Source organism: Fukomys damarensis, unplaced genomic scaffold (assembly GCF_012274545.1).
Source record: "Fukomys damarensis isolate Sample0158 unplaced genomic scaffold, DMR_v1.0_HiC HiC_scaffold_1, whole genome shotgun sequence".
Lineage (NCBI taxonomy): Eukaryota > Metazoa > Chordata > Mammalia > Rodentia > Bathyergidae > Fukomys > Fukomys damarensis.
Genome location: NW_022900913.1, coordinates 27,747,931 through 27,770,159, shown reverse-complemented (window position 1 = coordinate 27,770,159; position 22,229 = coordinate 27,747,931). Strand labels below are relative to the sequence as shown.

The 22,229-nt window shown below is 39.5% G+C and overlaps 1 protein-coding gene across 2 annotated transcripts in view; it reads left to right on the top strand.

Moving 5' to 3' along the window:
• The window catches only part of Capsl (calcyphosine like), a 32,410-nt gene extending 19,481 nt beyond the window's left edge, over positions 1-12,929 (top strand). For both annotated transcript variants that reach the window (XM_033759499.1, XM_010605461.2), the window contains exons 2-5: positions 4,540-4,676; positions 6,722-6,899; positions 7,183-7,392; positions 12,647-12,929. In XM_033759499.1, the coding sequence (XP_033615390.1) occupies positions 4,540-4,676; positions 6,722-6,899; positions 7,183-7,392; positions 12,647-12,748 (627 nt within the window). In that variant the 3' untranslated portion in view covers positions 12,749-12,929. The remainder of the gene's footprint in view (positions 1-4,539; positions 4,677-6,721; positions 6,900-7,182; positions 7,393-12,646) is intronic.
• The last annotated feature ends 9,300 nt before the right edge of the window (positions 12,930-22,229 follow it).

Here is a 22,229-nt window from a genome sequence, read left to right as displayed (position 1 = left end):
TAGATGTAAACCATTACTTGTGACCTCCTCAGTAGGAAAATCCCCTCCTAGAGTATGTTGTGCCCAAGCACAGAGCGCTGGTGAAAACTTGGACCGAGAAGAGCTGGTCTGACCGTCACAGCGCAGCTCCCTGCCAGCCAGGGAGGCGCTCTTCATCCTCCGTTTGACCCTCCTCTTCCCCCGGGTGGCCTTCGCATTACTTCACGGTATAACAACCTCTGTCCCTGCCTCTCCACTTCCACTCAGGCAAACTCCTTTCTCTTAAGTTCGTCCAGGCTCGCTAAACTGGCTCCAGTTCCCTGGGTTCTTTCAAGCGGTGGTCTTTTCTTCTGAAGGAAGAAAGTCAGGAATGTAGTTTAGGAGAAGCCGAAGGGGAAAGGGGTCGTAGAGGGGTCCTCAGGCATTTCCTTTGGGTTTTCCCGTAAAGAGGATGTGCAAGTCCTTAGTGTTTTATGGCGTGTGGATCTAGGGTACCCTCTTCAACAGGAAGATCCACTTGGCCTTAGACTGTTGCTCTGGCGGGAAAGAAAGAGAGCGGGAGGGGACGGGAGAGGGATAGAGGGAGGGAGGAAGAAATGAATTTAGTGTACTACCTTTACTGCCACTAGGGGGCACCAAAGACAACTTTATAGCCTGTACAACTTTTACAATCTGGGACTGAAACATTTCCCTTATCTAACAGGTGTTGACTTAAATCTGTCTGCTATTCTCCACATTACACTCAGATGAATCCTCTGCAATGGCATCTGCTGTTCTCTGTTTAGAACCTTGCTACCCACCTCCCTCAGCTGGCTCTTCATGATCTGGTGCCTGCTCACCTGCTCAGATTCATCTTCACCCAGATTTCTCTCCTCATACTTCCTCCAGATATCCACAAGTCGTCATTGCCCATACTCTTATTCTCCAATCATACTAAAATGATTACACCTTTTTTTGAGACTCTATGTAGTTGGAACTATGACTTGGAACTCACTATGTAGCCCAGGCTGGTCTCGAACTCACAGCGATCCTCCTGCCTCAGCCTCCCAAGTGCTGGGATTTCAGGCGTGCGCCACCACGCCCGGCTTACACTTCTTTAATTATACTATATTTTTTCACTTTGGCCTAGATCTGTGAGAACAAAGCTTTCAGAGACGAGTGCCCAAACTGCAAGAACGCTGAGGTTTTAGTATAGGAAAAACAAAAACAAAAGCAAAAAAACAAACAAACCACACAACTCATACATTACTTATTAAAAGGCAAAGCAAATAACACATGTGCCATAGGCTTATCACCACTGGCCTAGGCACCCAGTACACCTGCTGTCTAAAATGTACAGTGCCCTTCCTTCTACCCTTCCAGACCACCTTCCAGAACTAACCCCTTCCACTAGCATTAAAGCTTAGTCATCACGTCTTCACGATGTCTTCAGAAGCCGCACTGTAAAGCTGAGCTAGCTTTAGGTCTGTGGAAGATCACCATCTGCATTCCACCTCCCTCTCTGGCTGTAAATGTAGCCCGTTCCATGTTTCCCTCCACATCCAGCACAGAGCCCAGGGCTCACTCAGTTCCTGGTAGCTTCTTTTTAAGGGAATTGACTGCAATGGCGACCATCTGACACTGGGCGGCGCTGTAGACACACGCATGGGGAGAAGATCGCTTTTCATCATTTGAGAGCCTCACTGGATGCAGTGTCTTGTCACCACGACAGTGAGAGTTTTTTGGAGTCAGAAATACTTCGAGCAGTGATGTCTGTGACAGCATGACATCATGTCAGGAGAGTTTCTTTCTTCCTTGCTTCGTGCATTCACACCAACCTCAAAAAAGCTCACTATTGCCTTTCTTTATAGATCATACCCAATCCTGCACAAGTTCTTGAAAACTTTGCTTTTTGTTTTGCTTAAACACGTGACTTCAACCTTCAAACTTACTAAGACCTAAACTATTCAAAAGCTTGCTTCCCTGAGTCCCCACTTTCTGCCCAGCCTATGCTTTGAAAATAGTACAGAATAATTGTTACTTATTTGTTAATGAACTGAGTTAATGAATTCAAGTGATCTGCAAGAATGGTAAGCATTTGCTAGACTGGCAGAAGAGAAATTTTTCCCTGAATCTATCAAATTAGATCCCAGAAGTAACTGCTGTGTCACCTGGAGGTTGGATTTGCCTCAGGAAGCAGAACAGACTGGGTTTCTGAATTCCAGCATTACTCTTACTTCTCATGAAAGACCACGGTCAAATTGTACTTTGAGTGTCTTATATATTATTTTGCAATGTGTTGTAGTAGAAAGGGCTCTGCCTGAGAATGAGAAGCCTAGCATTTTGGTGTTTGCCAGGACTTTGAGGCAAGTTGCCGTATCAACCTAGTCCTTGGTTACTGCTGTGGTTTTAATGAGTATCCCAAACTCACAATTTCATACATCAATGGTGTCTGCAGGAGAGGCCTTTGAGGTATAATTGGGATTAGAGAAGCTCATAAGGGCGGGACCCCCACGTCAGCAGTAGTTCTTTGAAGTAGAGGAAGGGAGACCCAACCTAGCATGTTTGCTTTGTCTCAGCGTGTGATGCCCACCGTTACATTACCGTGCCGCAGGGCGGCCCTCATCAATGCTAAGTAGATACAGCTCCATGGTCTTGGACTTCTCAGCCTTCAGAACTATGAGACAAATAAATGGCTATCTTAAAATGAACTTTCCAGTTTTGAGGATTTTGGTATCGCAACAGAAAAGAGCACAGGACAGTTCGCAACTGCAACATGAGGAGGTGGTGGTAGATGATTTGAACTCTGAGTTACGATCTGGATTGCTCTCTGACTTAGGAAAGCTGATTAATGTGTCTGCACCCCTCTTTCATTATCTCTGAAATATAAGGGATAGCAGTACGTAGGAGATGTTTAGCCCTTAGTTCACTGTTTTACCAGGATGACTGCGTCAGACACTTTTTATTTACTTATGTTTAGACTACAGGTAAAATTGCATCTATTGGCCCTGTGCATCATGTTCTGAAGTATACATTCATTCTGGAATGCTTCAAGTTATCCAACTAATATGCTCTCGAAGGGATGTAAAAAATCAAGGTGAAACTCACAAAACCTAAATTTATGTGGCCCTTGGGGAAGACGCCAGAATTTCGTCAGGGAGGGGGCCCTTGAGTCAAGGGTGAAATCTTTTATCGTGGGCCTCACATTGAATGCTGGTCTTTGTAGATCCTTCTTGCTCTCCTGCTCCTTGTTCTTTTCATTCGTAAAGTATCTTATAGATATCCATTTACTGTACCAGGGCATTCATAAGGGTGAGCGGTTTTTGTTTTTTTATTTTTTTCTCTCATTGAGTTTATTGGTACATTTTAGGTGTACAGTACACTTGCATTCACCATTGGGATCTTGTACCTTCACATGACAGGTCTTGGTTCTCATTTTTTTGGCTTGTCCCTGCCCTGCCTTCACCCCCTCTGAGCGGTTTTTAGACTTGGGATGAAATTTAAAGAACTCCTAACCCAGTAGGGTGAACCGTTTAGAGACCGAGTGTCAAACTGCAAACCAAAGCCCACTTAGTTATCTTAAATGCCAATGCTATGATTAAACCTAAATACTGAGGTTAGAAAAAACAACTCTATATTAACATCTTTTTTCTTAAAAGAAAAACCTGATAACATGGGTGCCATAGGGTTGCCACCACTGGTGTAACCCATCCTTTCATATAACAGAGGAGGAGAATACTGGGGGACTTGAGGTTGGCTCACACATCATGAGGGGAGGGTTAGGAAGTAGGACTAGCACTGGGGTCTTCAGAGACCCAGCCTAGTGCTCCTTTCACTAATGTGAGTCTGAGAACTCAAATGTTGTTATCCAGGTTGTTTAGGACCTGGCACTTCACTGTATTAACTCCCTCCTATGTCTGCATATTGAAAAAAACATACGCAAAAAACTACAAAAGCCAAACTGAAGAAAAAATAATGCCTCTGTGTGTGTGCGTGTGTGTGTGTTCTGGTATAAAATCAGTTGGAAGATAGTGTCTGTGTACTATTATCTTATTTCTCTGAGCTGAGACTCTTATGAGGTATGAATGGACACTAACTTGTTAATCAAGGAGGACATATACTAGTTACTGGGTAAGATTCAGTGAACCTCAAATTTTGAGAGTCTCAGGGAAGACAGAAATAACAAAAATCAGTGTTTAGGTAAAAGATAAAAGAGGAGAATATTCAGTGTGGGGTGAAGGGAATGTAGAGAGCTCTAAGTAAAAGGATATAGCCTATAAGGTGGTACAAGATCATGTAGAGTAGCTGGACTTTTTTTTTTTTTTTTTTTTTTTTTTTTTTTTTTTTTTTTTTTTTTTTTTTTTTGGTGGAGGGGAGAGGGCTTCAGAAAGATTGAAACTTGGGTCCAGGCTGAAGAAAGCAGATGTACTCAGGAATAGATTAGCAACTAACAAACACGCCGTGCACAGTGGCAGAGTTAAAAAGTGAAATTTTGGGTAGTATGGGCTACTCTCTCGGAAGGTTGAAGACAGAACAGGCGGTGAACTTGCTTCTCCTAACATGCCGTACCTCCCCCTCCAGATGGCAGGGACTGCGCGCCACGACCGAGAGATGGCGATCCAGGCCAAGAAAAAGCTCACCACCACCACTGACCCTGTGGAGAGACTCCGACTGCAGTGCCTGGCCAGGGGCTCCGCCGGCATCAAAGGCCTTGGCAGGTAGGAGGCGGAGAATAGGGTTGGAAGGCAGAGCAAGGCAGGAGATAGCCAAGCGAGGCTGCCTTCGGCCACCGCTGCTGAGCCGGTCGTTTCCTTGTAGGGTCTCATTTCTCATTTGTGAGATGCAGAATTTGGAAAAGTTTCTCTCTGAGGTTTGTTTATTGTGACAGTTTTAAATTCTTAATTCCAGGTTCAGCAAAGCAGCTTCTCGGACAATTTGAAATTACGAAAAAGCCCGGTCAGGGAGTAGAGACATCTAGCCGGACAATGAGTGAGGCATTCCCGGAGGGTGATAGCAGAGACTGGGCTGAAAGAGGGAGGAAGGAAGAGCGGTCTGGCTGGCCCTGTTCTCAGACTTTGGACTTCTGCTCCGGGGTAGTCATTTATAGCTCACCTCTACGGAAGCAGAACTGCCTGTGGGATCACTGACTGCTCACCTCCAGCAGGGTTTTACAAAGAAACAGATCGTTTCGTTTTCCATAACAGTAACATTCATGCAATTGTTCATTCGTCCAGTCGACGAATATTGATGAAGTCACTGCCTTATCAATGAATATTGAAGTGATGAAATATTGATGAAGTGATAAGCATGAAACCAAATAAATAAAAGAGTCAGGCTCTCTGTTCTCACGGAGCCAGTATTCCAGTCTATACAATGCCCTTATTCAAAATGCCCTTATTCATTCTCTTTTTTTTTTATAAAGTGTTAAATCTTAAGGAGTAAGAATCTGTCATTTTTACATAGAATTAGCATATATGTGTTATGATTTGAAAATTATACATTATTTTAGTTTTAATAGGGAACTGATAACCAGAGTAGTTTCTTACATGAAAATGAGACCCAGCAAAGTTTCAAATTACATCCAATTCTACACAGCTAGTTTTAGTAGTAAAACTGGAATTCGTACCCTGATTTCCTCAGTACCTACTGGGAATCCTCTCTACCCATTAGAATGCCAACAAAATTCTCAGGGTTGCTCTGAGGATGGTGGTAGACGGTGGAGGAGGAGGGAATGCATGGCAAAGATTAAGATAATAGGATAGTAAGATTGATAGTAGGATTGCTAAGTAGGAATTTAAGCATTACAGTTAAACAAATTGGAAGATACATTATTTCTCTCATAGAAAAGAGTACGGGTGCCACTTGTCTGGAGAGGATTAGACACAGTTGAATATAACAAGGTAGCTTCCTATAGCTAAAACAGCATTTGCACATTTAGGCAGTCGGTGGATATATGTTGAAAAAGTGAGAAGCCATGTTTACACTCTGTGCTAGGTTCTACAGGCTTTATTTAATGATAGGATAAAATAATTTTTTCCATATCATTAGCTATATTTTCTGCTTTAGTTTAATTGGGAGATGAAAAAGTTTTGGGTCTAATAGCAAAAGCAGGTGTCCGAGATGTTATATATGCTGTGACTATCTCTCCATGACCGTAACAGCATACCTGAGATGACTGGCTTGGAAGTAGGAAAGCTTTATCTTGGCTCACAGCTTCACAGGCTTCAGTCCAAGTTTGCTTTAGCCCACAGCTCCTGAGCCTGTAGTTCAGGCAGCACATCATGGCAAGGGGTGCATGGGTCAAAGGTGCTTGCCTCATGGCAGCTGGGAGGCAAAGGGTAGAAACTGGGAAGATCCAAAGTACCAGTAGCACACCCCCAACAACCTAACCTTCTTTCACTGTGCTCTGTCTGCTAACGGCACGGTGAATTCACAATAGCATCACATGCCGGTGGACAAAGCTTTGAACACATGGATTTTCAGGGAACAGTAAGGACACAAAGCTATGGCACATATCGTGCAATTAGAACACACAGTGCAATTTTGTGTGTGTGTATGAGTGCACGCCCATGAGTGTGTTTAAAGGTTTGTTCTCCTTAATGAGAGGCTGAGAAGAGGCTCTGCAGTTCCAGTGGAGAAGTGCAGAGAAGACTCTAGACTGCTATCTCTAACTTTAATAAATCTTTGAGACTGATGTTTTATTTAAATCTTCACATCTACACCTGTTCTTTTTTTCCCTTTCTTTTCTGTGTGTTTTCTTCAGAGTGTTTCGAATTATGGATGACAATAACAACAGGACCCTTGATTTCAAAGAATTTCTGAAAGGGTTAAATGATTATGCAGTGGTTATGGAAAAGGAAGAGGCAGAAGAGCTTTTCCGGAGGTTTGATAAAGATGGAAGTGGAACTATAGACTTCAATGAATTTCTTCTCACGTTAAGAGTAAGTGGCCCTGTGAATCAGTGTTATCTGCTGAGTTTGGCTTTCACGTGGTTTGGGTTGGCTATTTTGAGGTTTTGTTTTTAGACGTTGTTAGTACACTGTGGAGGCAAGAGACTGAAAACAGACTGAGGGACTGTGTGGGGCAGTCATAATTCATCTCCTTTAGCAGCACACAGACAATTTCACATCATTGAGGGGAATAAGATGTGTTACTGCGTATGAGACAAGGACAGCTCATTTGCATGTGCATGATGTCTGTGTATGCGCTTTTCTGTTTCTCTAGCCTCCTATGTCTAGAGCCAGAAAGGAGGTAATTATGAGAGCTTTTAGAAAGTTAGACAAGACTGGAGATGGTGTTATAACAATTGAAGACCTTCGAGGGGTATATAATGCAAAACACCATCCAAAGTACCAAAATGGCGAATGGACAGAAGACCAAGTCTTCAGGAAATTTCTGGATAACTTTGATTCACCCTATGATAAAGACGGATTGGTAAGTTTAAAAAAAACTTTAAGTAAGATTTCTTATGTCCAATTTGAATGGGAAGTAGGTCTAAAGTCTTAAAAATCTCAACATATTAATGTATTTGTTATAAAGAGAAATAAAATATTTCTATAGAGACCATCTAGCCAGTTGGAAACAAAAGTAATAAAATATTTGAGAAAATATATGAGTCACACACACGCAGAGACACAGACAGACAGCATGTAGAAAGGGGTCCACGTACTGCTAAATGCTCGTTCTGTGGAAAATGTGGTTTTTTGATTAGACGCTCCATGTCATCACTGCCATGTTCAGCATACTTCACCAGCCACATTCCCCAAAATGAAGCTACGATAAAATATGTTTAACTTCAAAATGAAATCATAATTTGACTTTTTTATAACAGATTCACCACATATATTTATCCTTTTCAGCATCAGTGGTCATCACACTTTGCTACATGCAAATGTCTTTTACAGGCAGCTTTTGGGAAAGGGAGTGCCAGACAGCAGAATTTACCTTGATAAATTCTTCAGTATCCTTTAAGATGAAGTTGCATTTCTGTGCTACAATAATATTGAAAATGAAAGCAACCACTCTGTCCTCATTAACTATTATCTTCGAGTTGCAACATCATAGCCTGGTAGGGTAAGGAATTGTATCTCCATCATTGCATTTAGGCTGAAATGTATCTTTTATCAACACAATACGTGCGTTATTTTTAATCCCAAAGCCAGTTCTGCCCATAGTTGAGTGACCTGAGAGGTGTGGTGATGGAAGAAAGAGGTTCTTTCTTGAGCTCAATGAACAGCAGCACAATCCTGGGTATGTTATCTCTTAACTCCTTGGCCATACCAGAAAAGAGAAGTGGAACATTGGACAGGAAAAACAGGAGGATGATTTTGAGAAGAAGAAATAATTCCCTTCTTATTGTGAAGGCAATTTCCCCCAACTTTTTCCCATAAAACTTTATGACTAATCCTATTATAGAGAAACCTTTCTTTCCTTCCTGTTGACATTTTCTGATCAGGGGTGAAGAAGTACCTTCTAATTTAGGCTGAAGAACTACTCAGTGTGGGCCTAGACTTGGTAGGGCAGCTGAATGCATCGACAGAAATAACAGAACTGTATGTTTTCTTCTGGTACTGCTGGCTTTTGATCTCTGAAACTTCAGTGGAAAAATAGCCAACTGCCATTTCCCCTAAGTCGCCCAACTCTGTGTGGATCCCAGGGCATGTTTTCTTCCTCCTACAGGTGGTTCCTCCTCACTCCCGGGGGAAACTTCAGCTGCTCTTTTCTGTAACACAAGTAAAAGTAGCTAACTGTTGTGATTCAGATGGTTTAAAGTTCTCACTCTTGTCCCTTTTGACATTTATCTTAATCAGCCACATTAATCTCTCAAAAGGTTATTGAGGTTTTTTGCAATTACAGCATTTGATGTCACCTGAATATCACAGATCTGGTAATAAAACCCAACCCTGCAGTTTGTGATTATTATTTTCAGGTATATGTGAATAATTCAGATTCCTGGCTGCTCTGAGGAACCACAGAATTTGAATTATAAGGGGTAGAGCCCAGAGTAAGTATGGCACTTGTCTCTTGTATACATTCATAGTTGAGATTTTAGCTTTGAAATATTTAGAAGTGCCTGTTTTTAATTATTAAATATAATATGCACATATGCCTCATTCTACATAAAGATGAATCTAAACAATTATGGGGCACTTGTCAACCAGGCATTATTTCTGCACTGAGGCTTGTATATTGCTTATGGTAGGTAGCTTTATTACTAGTATCAAGACCTCTTTAGGAAATGACTACTTTTCAGAGGTCTCGTCTAGGCATAGCTCAGTTTTTGTTTTTGAATCTGTCCCATGATCCTGCCTCTTCAATTTATTAGGGTTGAAGGGTTGCTGCCTATTTGGCCCAGCCCCCAGTTTTTGGTACTGGACTACAGTACTGCTTATAATCCTGAGACAATCAAGGTATTGGCCTACAAGGAAGATCAACTGATCATAACAACTATGCCACCCTGGCTAACATATACAAGTAATGATAGCTTTAGCATAAAGGACAGACTAGAAAATGACAAACTGTGGAAACTATTAATTTACCATCTTTAACCATAAGTACAAGTGTTATAGTCATATAGTGAGATCTAAGATAAATAAAAAATTATTTATAATATCCACTTAGGGGAGTGATTTTACTCAAAGAGGAGAAAATTTAAAAGGATAAGCAGTAGAAATAGTGAAATAAAACAAGAGAAAGAGATTACAAGCAAGGCTCAGGGACAAAGAAAGATTACCCAAGCTTTGGGAAAGTGGTGAAGAAGACTGGAGGGAAAGAAAGAAGGAAAAAAACAAAAGCAAGAACAAAGCAAAACAAAAAAACTGAAAGCAATGTTCACATTCATGAGAAAACAAAACAATCAAAAAGAAGAAAGAGACTTTGTTTCAATTTTTTTCTTTTCTCATGTTTTTTCTTTTCCTTTATTTCTTTTCCCTTACCCCTCCCAATTCCCCTACACCTCTAGCCCTCTTCTTCCTATTTCACATTTATCAGTTATACAATTTGAATCTACTGGAAAAAAAGTCTTTGTAAATAGGGAAGGGAGGGCAGGGGTATGGGGAAAAAATGAGAACCAAGATCTGTCATGTAAAGGTGCAAGATCCCAATGATGTAACTGTACTGTATACCTAAAAAGTACCTCAAGATCTGTCATGTAAAGGTGCAAGATCCCAATGATGTAACTGTACTGTATACCTAAAAAGTAAATAAACTAATAAACTAAATGAAAAAAAAAAGAAGAAAGAAAGTTCTCTGTAATTTCAAGCATGTGGTTATCTTGAGGTCTAGAGTCTTGTGGAAGTGTCCTATTCAGGGAGCGACTCTGCTCTTGCTGGTAAAGAAAGGAGGCACTAAAAACCCAGATTCATGCTGGATAATCCTGGCAAATCTGCAATAGGATTAGAGCAGTGTACCAGTTCTGGTACTTTTAAATCCACAGAAGTTCAGGTTGATCCTGCCCTCTGGTCATGGAGTTGGGGCCTACATCATTCATTCTACAACACTCTAGGTATCTCTTACTGGCCTGACCACGGCTCCGTGACCCTGGGCATCTTCTGCAGTTGTCCCTCATCCAATTACTATGGGATTTAACTAGAAGCCCTGAGATGAAGTCAGCCCATGGCTGCTCTAAGTCCCAGGTTCAGTTGACCTCTCCCTATAATGGCATCTGACCAAGCACTGTTTCCAGGGGATATAGCAGTATGTTGGACCAGAGACACTCATCAGCTGTTGTAGGACACAGTATCTACTGTTCTATTCCACTGGTGTGTTTCTCCCTGGAAGCCTCTGGAGTCACTCATCCTCACAGTGTCTCTGTAGATTTGATCCTCCTTTAATGCCACAAGCCAGGAGCCGGGGAGAAAGTGCATATTGTCCCCTCCTTATTCTACATTGAGGTATGTCTCTTCACTTTCTCTGTGGGCTCCAGTTTTCTTTTCAGATCCTTCCTGGGTCCTGGGGATTTACTTCCCTCTTTCTTTCCAAAATTGTTGCTTTTTAATGTCTGGATTCTGAATCTCGGGAAGGTTGATTTGTTGCTGCTTGCTGCTCTGCTACCTTCCTGGAAGTGTTATTTACCAGGCATTATGATAAAAATTGTATAAGTGATATTGCATTTAGTAAATGCAATAAAATAAAAATATTTATGAAAAGTGATTCAAAATTTTGTGCTTTGAATCATAGTTTAAATGTCCAAGGAACTGTTGATTTAGAGGAACTCCACAGCAAATGTTTTATAAAGAAAATAAGGGCCTCTATGGATATATTATTTATTTGCATTCATGGACCCCTGATAAGCACAACCCTACCTTTGGCTCAGTCAGTTCAATGCCTTTTTTCCTAACGCCTTTCACCTCGGGGGCATAGGTGGCGGTAGAAGGCAGTCCAAGAAAAGTAACTGTGGATCTTAGAATTTTATTTTCTATTCACTTACAATTTCAATAAAAGAAAGGGATCCACGAGTTCCTATGATTCTTGGAAGAAATAGGCATGTTTCACAGTCTTAGTGGGAGAAGAGTGTATTGCTATGGACTAGAAAGATCTTTTCAGGCAATGATGGATCTCCCTTCTTGTGATCTTAGTGCTGAAACTTGAGGACTCACTAGAAAACAAGTATTTCCAAAGCAGCCATGATTACTGGGGCTGGATTCTCCTCCTACTCCTCCTCCTCCCCTTCCTCTTCCTCCTCCTTCTTTTTTTATTTTATTATGGATATTTTAATTTACACCCCTTCTAGATAAAAGGAAAGAACTGCAGTGATTGATCTTGCATCCTTTGATATCAGCACATCCTTTCTTTGAACTAAACTGGCCATAGAAGTTAGTCAACCAGGAGGGCAATTCTTTTCCTAACTCAACTACTTGTGTGAGCCAACATGTTTGGCTTGGAATGCACTATCACTTACATTTATTAACATATAAATCTCATAACAGTTTTAGAATATGAATCACCATTTTAGTATAAAACACATAATCATACATAATGTTTAACAGAAAAGCTAGAAAACAAAGTTAAAATAAGTTATATAATTTAAGACTTCTTTCCAACCCCAAACTAATATAAAATCCTAGCATAGAAGAACACATTACTTGATATCCCAAATTAACTATCATAGATATAAAATGGAGATGGAACCTAGGGTGGGTGGGGGCAGATCAAGAGGTATTGTTTTGTTCACTCTGAGCCTAGAATGAGTAATCTGTCTCTTAGCAATGTGTGCAAACCAGGCATGTTTGACCAGAAATGTATTTCTTTACCCATAGGACAGCACACCAGTTTTGAAGGGTGGAACATGACTTATACTGACGCACGATGCCATGTGTTTCTGGTGTGCCACGGGAAAACAGTACTAACCACACTTAGAGAACACTTGCTTCTTATTCTGACTTTCAGCCTCATTCACTGAATGGAACTCCTGCTCTTAAGAGAAAAGATGACAACTCATGTCTCATTTCTCATTTAGGCTGGTTTGGACATTTTCAAGACTTTATTCTTCTACTTTCCTGAGCCACTCTTGCTGCTGTCCTCAATTTAACTTATTTTTTCTTTACTTTTAGATCCACTCCTCTGTCATAATGACGCACAAAACCTCATTAATGGGCATGTCTTTTCTGTTTACAGGGATGGAAGATGGGCGTCCATTACAAGGGTGAGAAGAAACGTTTTGTTTTTGTGTCTAACTTTTCTGCTGTAGGTGACTCCTGAGGAGTTCATGAACTACTATGCAGGTGTGAGTGCATCCATTGACACTGATATATACTTTATCATCATGATGACAACTGCTTGGAACCTCTAAAGGCATCACCACAGGAGACCAGACCTTGGAGACAGACACTGAATCTAAATGATTAAATCTCAGCTCAAAAACCAGGAACTTGTTTAACTTCTTAACTTCTTCCTTGTGAACACATTGCATTTTCTAGGACTAAGAAAAGAGCAGAAATAAAGATACTAAAACAATTAACCATAAGCTTGCCTCCTCTGATGCTGCATCCTTAGCTTTAAAATAGAAATTAAATAAAATCATATCTGTAAAAATTCTAGGGCTACAGCTGATACCTGCTTTTAAAAAGTGGTAATCAACTTTGTATTTCTTCCTTGGTCATTAATGAAAGTTTGAATATTCTCATTATACCCCTCATCTACATACTGTCACCTTTCTTAACTTTTTTTAGATGGTCCATTTCTAGGTGGGAGAATATTTCTACTTTTATGATTATAAATCTTTAAGTATTTCAACCTCAATTTGGAGACCATAAGGAGACCATGTGTTAGCCTCAGTTTTGAATGTTGAGTTTCACTACCCAGGGTTTAGGGAATGCCTCAGTCTGGCAAATAGGTTGAAAATGACTTTTTTTCCAGTCATCTTAAAGACTAATGTAAGCATTGGTCAACTATGACTATTCAAATATTTCTCTGGGTAAAGTTTTAAGGCTAGGCTGTCATCTCAGATTTTACCAGGAACATCCTGAACTGTATGGCCAGCAAGACTTTATCTGGTAGAATGTGTGTCTCACCCTTCCTTGTGGTTGGCTAATCATGTTGATATTTCCATCAGCACAAAGAGATTGGGTGGCAGATGGTCTAGGATCATAGGCGTACTCCAGAATAGATTTTTCACCTTGATTCTTCATAGCTTAAAGCCTCTTCCTCCCAGAACTAATCTTTCATTTCATATTATTGGCACATGAGAATCTCTTCTAGAAGGGCCAGTGGACATAGGCAGCCCCAGCTCCTGGGAAATAGTTATCAAAACTACAGATCTTGGCTGTTTGTTCTGCGTCTTTGACTAGAGATGAAACACTGTAAGCAGTCTCTGGATGTGGTGACTGCAAGTAAAGATCACTTGCCTTTGTTGTTCAGAATTCCCTCTCTGTCACCTCTGTCTTCGACTGCACTCATCCATGGTTTGGAAACAAAATTAGTTTAATGGTTTCCTTTAAAGTCTTATATGCTAATGTAGCTCTGGATTTAGAGTCTAAACTCACCATTTTTGTACTAATTGCTTAATTTAATTTTTATTTCACAGACTTGGAAGTTGAAATCAGAATACACATTGAGTTAAAAATTGTGAAAACCAGTACTGCCAGATCAGAATTACAGCAGTCAATTAATAGGGCACCTTGCTTTGTTTCTTGTTTGGAAACAACTCTCATTGAACCAAGGGGCAGGATGGAAGGGAACTTTATCTTGAGTTTGTGTAGAAGTCTTTTTTCTATTGGATTTATTATCTGGACTTATGTAGAGACTGGCAGACCAAAAGATACCAAGTTTTATGAAGAAATATACAGAACACCAAAAGAAATTATGAATAAATATGTAGAAAAAATCCATAGTTTTGCAGCCTGCACCTTGCAAAATGTGGCTGAGGGAAGATCCCCCATTTCCTGGGCATGATGAGGTTTCAAGCCTGCTCTAGATAGGATCATAGTGTTGATTCTGGTTATGACTCATGTCTTGTTTAACTGGAGGTACAGAATAAGCATGTGACTCTGAGTAGGGCCTCCGTTTTCTCTATCAGCTTTATCTCTGTCACTGCTCCTTTGCTTTCTGTCTAATCTAGGCACAGGGTGCAGCTATTCAATTTAGATAACCTATGGCTCACAATATCCAGTCACATTCAGTTTCTCCCTTTTTTCATTTTGGGTTCTATGTCTCTGAATGAGATTCTGTCAAATCCCCTCACTTTCTGGAAACAAGATTGCCTAAGGGCCTTAAAGGGGCCTAGGGTCACATCGTTCCTATTCTCAATCTTATGTGAGCTTTCCTGCATAGTCAGGGACAGCTCATTATTTATTGCTTCTAGTAGCAGTGGAAGGAATAGAGAAGACTAATTTTTAAAACATGTTAGTAATTTTCTGGCTATATTTTCTGCTAACTTCCATATTTTAAACCCTATCCCTTCTTCAATTTAAAAAGTAACCCTTTGTTTCAGAAGATAACACAAAATAAAAAGTTTCCGCAAGGGTTCTCAAGAGCGTCTCATGTGTGGGGCCTGCACCCATATAGGACATTAAACAAACAAGCCAAAGAGGCCAAATGAGCAGCTTTTCAGGAAGCCGTGCTGATATAGGTAAGCATTCTTTGAATCAGGACTTTTCAGAACAAGCCACCTATAATAATACTGGGTTTAGGATTCTAACAGTCTTATGGTACATCCACCCAAAGACTGTAGAAGACTCGGGCACTAGCAAGTTGCTGCTCCCTGTACTTGAATCCCATTCTTAGTGTAAAGATGTCCTGGATTGCAGATTGGGAAGAATTCTTCCTCCCAGTGCTCTGGGCTGGTTTCCATTGCCAACCTAGCTTTGATGATGCTGCGATGACACCCTGGAGGATGATGTCCCTCCTCTGATGGTTCAGCAGCAGGCGCAGAGTTGAGTAGTATCATCTAATAGGAGCTTTGAAGGCAGAGCTGGTCCAGGCAGGGTGCAGATGGACTCAGCATGCATTGTAGTCTGGAAATATATTCCAGTGATAAATATTTATTGGGGTGCACACTCTTCTAGGATGTAGAAAGGGACAGAAGATTTCAGTAGAATAAATACAAAATTATAGCTTTCATATCAAACTAATGACCCACAGTTGTCAAAAGACGAAAGAGGTGACAAAGAAGAAAGAGAAGCGTGAGGACAGAAATTCCCGGATAGAGTCCCACCCAGCCTCTGAAGCCAGGACTCTTGGGACACTTTATACGGCACTATGTTGGGGGACTGTGTAGTCAATTTGATGAGCATAGGTGGCCTATCAAGACAATACACATACTCCTTTCTTGTTGTTAGACACAGTTAATTGCCTTTCGCTTTCTATTCTCCTGGACAGTAAGATTGCCTCTTGAGCCGGTGGAATACAAGTAGGTAAGGATTCTATCCTTGTAAAGCTATCTAGACATACAGTCTGTGGTGCTAATGCTTAATTAGATGGAGAGATTAAATTAACCAAATGTATTCTTCGATGGCGTGTGGGTGCCCTTCTACTTCTGCTTCACAAAGTTCTAATAATAATACTCTCTGAATAGTACACATTCTGGATTTATGTGTATCTGTTTTGGCTGTAGAACGCAAAGCCTTACAACTTCCAGTTTTCCAAGCTGATCAACAAATTTGCTTTTGTTCTTCTAAATAATTTATTGAATTGATTGGAAAAGTTTTAAATCTTAGAAGTGCTTCTAACTCAAAGGAAAAACAAGGCATGGAGGGTCGTTTAAATTAAATTTACTGAATAAAGCAACAAAGTTTTAAATGTTAGAAATCCCATGACTCAAAATAAAGACAAAGGTGTCAAGGGTCTTTCAGATTGTCATATAGTATTAGTGACTTTCATATAATTATGAAAGTGTGTCTTGACATGGTTTTATTCCTCCAATTGCTTATAGGAAAGCTATGAAATTTTGACAGGGATAGTTCTTTTATTCTAATGGAAACCCCCCTAAGTTCATTCTTAAAATTGTTTCTTCTAAAACAGATGACGGGTGAAATCTGTTGAAGGAAATATAAACAAGTGATTGATGGGGCTTCTGAGAACACTGCTGTGTGAGAAGAGTTCTTGCTGTCTTGGTTGATGCGGCGAGAGGCTGTGGTGAAACAGCCCTTCCTCTCTGAGAATAGCATGACCTTCTTGTCTCATTCTCACACCTGCTTTGCCAAAGCCAGTTTTTCCCCCCCAGCAAAATGTAGTGGAAGGTGATCCTCAGGAGTGAAACCCACTGAGCACATAAGTCACCCATCAGTAGCTAAGGTTTTGATATTGAGCTTACAATCCAAAAGGAATAGAAAACCTTAACATGCAATGGCATTTTTCTTTGGTATACATTCTCCTCCTGGTTCTTCATAATGGATTTTACTGATTTTTAACACTTGGAACTCAGGGACTGGTATCGATTTGGGAACATAGCTTGAAAGGTTTCAGTGGCTGGAATCCAGGAAACGGTCAGGCCACAGCACAACTGATGACGATCAGCACTCTGAGAGAGCCTCCGAACAGAATGGGGACCTAAAATTGAGAGAAAATGACACATGGCAAAGAGGTTGGCTCCTTCTGGGGCTATCAGGAGACTTTGTTTCCACATTGGTGGGATAAAGTGCCACAGAAATACAGGTTATTAACAAATTTCAGGTATTGCGTTACTAAACCCAGACCATGGCTTTCATTTCCAAGGGAACTGGGAAATAAAGTACCTCTCCATAAGTTTCATAATTAATCATGTCTAAAGTCTCATTTAGAAATATCATTCAAAATCCATTTACTTAAGGTAATTACTGAAGCTGCAAAGTGTATATAGTAAAGTACCAAGAATTTGGACTCCACTAATTGAAATCATTTAGAAAACATTTGAGTAAAAATTTACTTTTATTTCATTTGAACTAAAAACAAAAATGGGGGGAGGTTGTTAAGTAAATCAGTAGTGCTAAGATGATTAAAAGGGCTGTGCCTACTTATATCAGTTTTACAGGTCTTTGGAGATATCTATTTGCATATAAATGTAATCAATATGCTAGTCATAAAGAGTGCCACATATTTTTATAAAAGTCTCAGACCAACAATACTTTCTTATACAATTTAGCTAAAGATATTTTCTATGTAGCAAGATGTTCTCATGTGTGAACCATATCTTGATAATATTTAAAAAATAGAAATGGAATAGAAATTGATTTTAAAACAACATTTTTGCCGGGGATTTAGCTCAGCGGTTCAGTGGCCTGCCTTGCAAGCGCAAGGACCTGCGTACAATCCCCGGTACCAAAAACAAAAACAAAAACAAAAACAAAAAAAAACAACTTTGTTATCGGTATGGAAGAATTTCCATATTTATGATGTAAATGTTAAAATAATGCATTTGAAAAGTTATACATGGTCACATGGTAAGCTACAAAGGCAATGAAAACAAGAACCAGCCTTAATGGAGGTATATGGAATATCATTCCTAGGAATCACAGTTTGAGAAGTTTTTGAATTAGCAATTTTGAGTTTAATTTATACCATTTTACCACATTCTTAAACTGCACTTTACATTACTATGGCTCTGATTTCAAACAATTTCTTTAATTTGTTTGAAATAGCAACTGAACAATAAAAGGGAAAATGTAGCTTTGTATTTCAGTTTTATCAATGTTTCCAAAATATATTTGTTTTTATTAGCTAACAACATGCTTCATTCAGTTTCCTTCCATGATGGTGCTTTTGGATCATTTAAAATGTCATCAATATAATGTTTCCATTAAGTCGATGAAATTTCTTCTTTGAAAATGATAAGGCCCTATTTGCTATGTATTTTTTCATACATTTAAAAGGATAGAACATTTTACCTCATGAAACCATTATTTTGACAGCTAAGCGTGAGAGCTTAAAAGTGTGATGTTAATATTCTTGTATGTACAGGAAAGGACTATACCTAGCTAGCAAGCCAACCATATTCCAAGCACACCCAGCTTTGAGTGGCACTTCTAGGACCATGAGGGAGAGTAGAGCTCTGCTGCTGGTATGAAGGAATGGGGGAGGTTAACATGGAGGAGATATGGTACCTACTGATAATTTCTGCTTTCTGCATCTTGCTCATAACCTCATTCCCCAGCGTAGAAAACAAAGGTCTAATCATGAAATAGACATATCCTGGCTGAATAGTTAAAGTGGAAGAGTTGACCTTATAGCACTTTTGTATGGCTGGTCTCTCTGCAGTCTACCATGGAACATTGTATACTATGTATTCCCAACTGCGCAAGGAGCCTGTGAACTACTCTCTATCTCTATCTATGTGTTTGGTCTGAACTCCTTTTCCCTAAGGTACTTTTTATCTCTTCATTTATGCTATGAATTTCTCTACCCTAAAGTACAGTAATGCCCTTGTTTATCCACAGAAGATTCCTTCCAAGACTCCCCACAAGTAACAGAATTCTTGAATATTCAAATCTGTTATATGAAATGGTGTAATTTTTGCCTGTAACTTATGTGAACCCTCTCATATGATTTAAATCATCTCCAAATGACACATACTACTTAATTCAATATAAATTCTCTGTTAGGGAATGGTGACAAGAATTTTGTTTTTCTGAATAACGTCACTTGGAAATAGGTAAAACCATAGATAAAGAAACTATGGCTCCAGAAGTTTGACTTTATTGATAACAGTCACAAATGTGATTATAAAATGTACACTTGGGAGCTGCGCCGTCCTATAAGACTCAGGATGATGAAAATGTGTTTTATTTGTACTCTCCAGTATGGCAGCCACTAGTCACACATGGCTAATGAACAGATGAAATATGGTTAGTGCAACGGAGGAACTGAACTTTGGTTGCACCTGATTTTTACTAGCATACATTTAAACAGCCACACTGGCTGATTGTCTTATTGGGCAGTACAATCAAGAGAGATCTGGAAACCTTACATTACTGCAGAAGTTATAGTGGTGGTAGAACCGTAACTGACCAGGGAACAGGTAAGACTCTGGCCACCCTTGCCAATATCCTTTTTCAGAAAACCACCTCAGAGGAGAAAGACATCCCAAAATCTCTCTCACTGGCTCGTCTCTGATTCATTGCCAGTTGCAAATCACACTTAATAGAAAATACTGCAGTGAGAATAGACGTGTTCTGCTATGGCTCCTGTATTTTGACACTATTTCTTTCTTTTTCCCTTTAGGTTTCAGAAGAAGAATTTTTGAATTACTATGCAGGTGTTAGCTCTTCCATTGACACAGATGCCTATTTCATTTTGATGATGACAAAAACCTGGAGATTATGACTTTATTCTAACAATAATTTTTATAAATCTCAAACTTTCAGAGAAGAGAATATATTTAAAGGAAGTTCAGCTTTATAGATTTTGATAAGGTGCAATCTAAAGTCTCTGAAGGATTTGGAATTTTAAAAGCCATAGATCTTCAGTAATCTTAGTTACCTGGAATTTATTCATTTCAATAAAAGTCTCAGAACATAATTTTAAGTCAAAAGGAACAGAAAGAAGGAAGGGAGGGAGGAAGGAAAGAGGAAAAGAAAGGAGAAAGGAAAAAGGAGGAAAGAAGGAAGGCAACCATTAACCAAGATTGGACAATGGCTCCTATTTAGAAATACCTTACTTGTTAAAAGTGATCCTCTTGTGGGTGTTCCCGTAGCTCCACTTTATTCACTGTCCTGAGACTCTGTAGAAGAAGGTGAAAATAGAAGGATTAGAGGAACATTTAACTATGTAAAATGTCCAGAGCTTACTTATTCAAATCTTTTTCTTGGTGAATACAAATAAAACTTATTTTATTCAGACATGTGTGGATTTTTCTTTCTATATTCTGATTTTAATGCAGGAATTTATGCTCAGCAAATTCCCAGAACATAATGACAGTGGTGAAGAGAGGAAGCGAGGGGCTGGCCTACTGGGTAAAAGGCTGGACTCACTTACTGGGTCCTCCTATTAGAAAATAAAGGGAGGGCTTGCGGAAGAAGTAAATGTCTGTTGCAAATTTTGGGGACTTTCTGGAGTTTTAGGGTAAACCAAGGAGATGAATTTTGAAACGGTTTTGTCAAAATGTTTGAAGTCAATTCTAGACCCCTCCATAATACTGTGATGTCAAGTTTTCGTACTAATTTTTCTCTCCCTAATAACTGCTTCTCGAGAACAGAGCTGTAAGTTGATTGTACACTCTTACAGGTCCTTCACCTTGAGACTGGGCCAGAAGTGAGGTTGGCAGAGCAGATGAAAGGCTGCTGCTGGGCTTCTCAGCCTTTACCTAGCACACAGTCTGCCTGGGAATGTTGTTAACAGCTAAATCTGATTCAAAAGCCAAGGGTAAGCACTGAACTTCTGCCTCCTTACTGAAGTTCTCTGCGATATTCATTGCTCTGATCTTTAGAGAAAACTTCGATAGAGAGGAGTGAAGAGATTGGGCTCATGTATATTAATTGTGTTTGGTTTCTTATTTGCCCAGCTTTGGTTGACCAACATAGTTTATGGGTCATCCTTTCCTTGAGTTTAGAGTTATAAAAATTTGGCTGGGGATGTAGCTCAGTGGCACTGTGCTACAAGCACAAGGCTCTGAGTTCAACCCCCAGTCACCCCTCAAAACAATTATGAAAATTGAAGGCAATATCACATATCTACCTCCTAGGCATGTATAGGAGAGAAAAATCTTTCAACAGAAAGATTTACCATAGTGCAGGACTGAGTTATGCAGACTGTTAGCCTCAAAGACTTGAATCTGTCATTCTATTCTGAGCAGGTTTATCTCTCAAAAAAAATATACACTGGACAATCTCAAAATTGATGCAAACACTAGAATGTCAAGCCATTAATCTACCATGGTGAATGAACATCATTTTTATGATATGCTATAATATGATCAAAAACCCCATCTGAGTATGAAGATTTGAGAGAATGAGAGCTTATCTTTTAGCTGAGGGCCTTTTAGTGGTTTCTAGTCTCACACATTGCTAAGCAGTATACAAGGTATAGATATAGACAGATATGAATGTAGATATATAATGATAGGGTAACACTATATGTTATAATAAATAAATCCTCAAGTTTATAAGAGTTCAAACACAATATACATTTATCTTTATTCATGTAACAGAATTATATATCATACAATTATGGACAGTGAGTGAACAGCTTTCTTCCATGTTGTGATTTTCCATTTTATGGTTCTGCTATTGCTGAGATGTTATGGTCAGTGATATCTGTGTGAGCAAAGAGAAAGAGGTGTGAGAGAAAGCTAAAAAACTTTGGCTTGGAAGTGATACATATCACTTCTGCTTGAATTTTATTTGACAATAACTAGTCATATAATTAAATCTAAATGCAATAGGGGAAAATAAGAACCAAAATACATCATGTAAAGGTACAAGATCCTAATGATTAATGTAATTATATCGTACACCTAAAATGTACCAATAAATTTAATGGAAAAAAATACACATCAAAGGGGTATCATCTTCCTAAAAAAATGCAACAAGGGCTGGGAGATGCAAGAAAACTTCTTGCCAGTGAAAATCTACTAATGGGAGTGTGATACACATTTTGGTGGGCAACTAGTTGGCTTTGCCTTCTGAACTCATGGCCCTTGCTTTTTAAAATTTATTTTATTTGTGGACATGGTTGATAGTCTCAGTAGCCTATGTGCAGTGAAATATTTGCTAAGTTGAAGAAGTAGAGAACTGAGTCTAGCCTTCTTTGACCATGTTAGTGAACAGGGAAACAACTTTAAACCCATACAATGCTTTTCCATTAGTCTATCACCTGAGCAGCTTGGCTTATTCCAGCCTTGAAATTTGTGCTATAACAACATG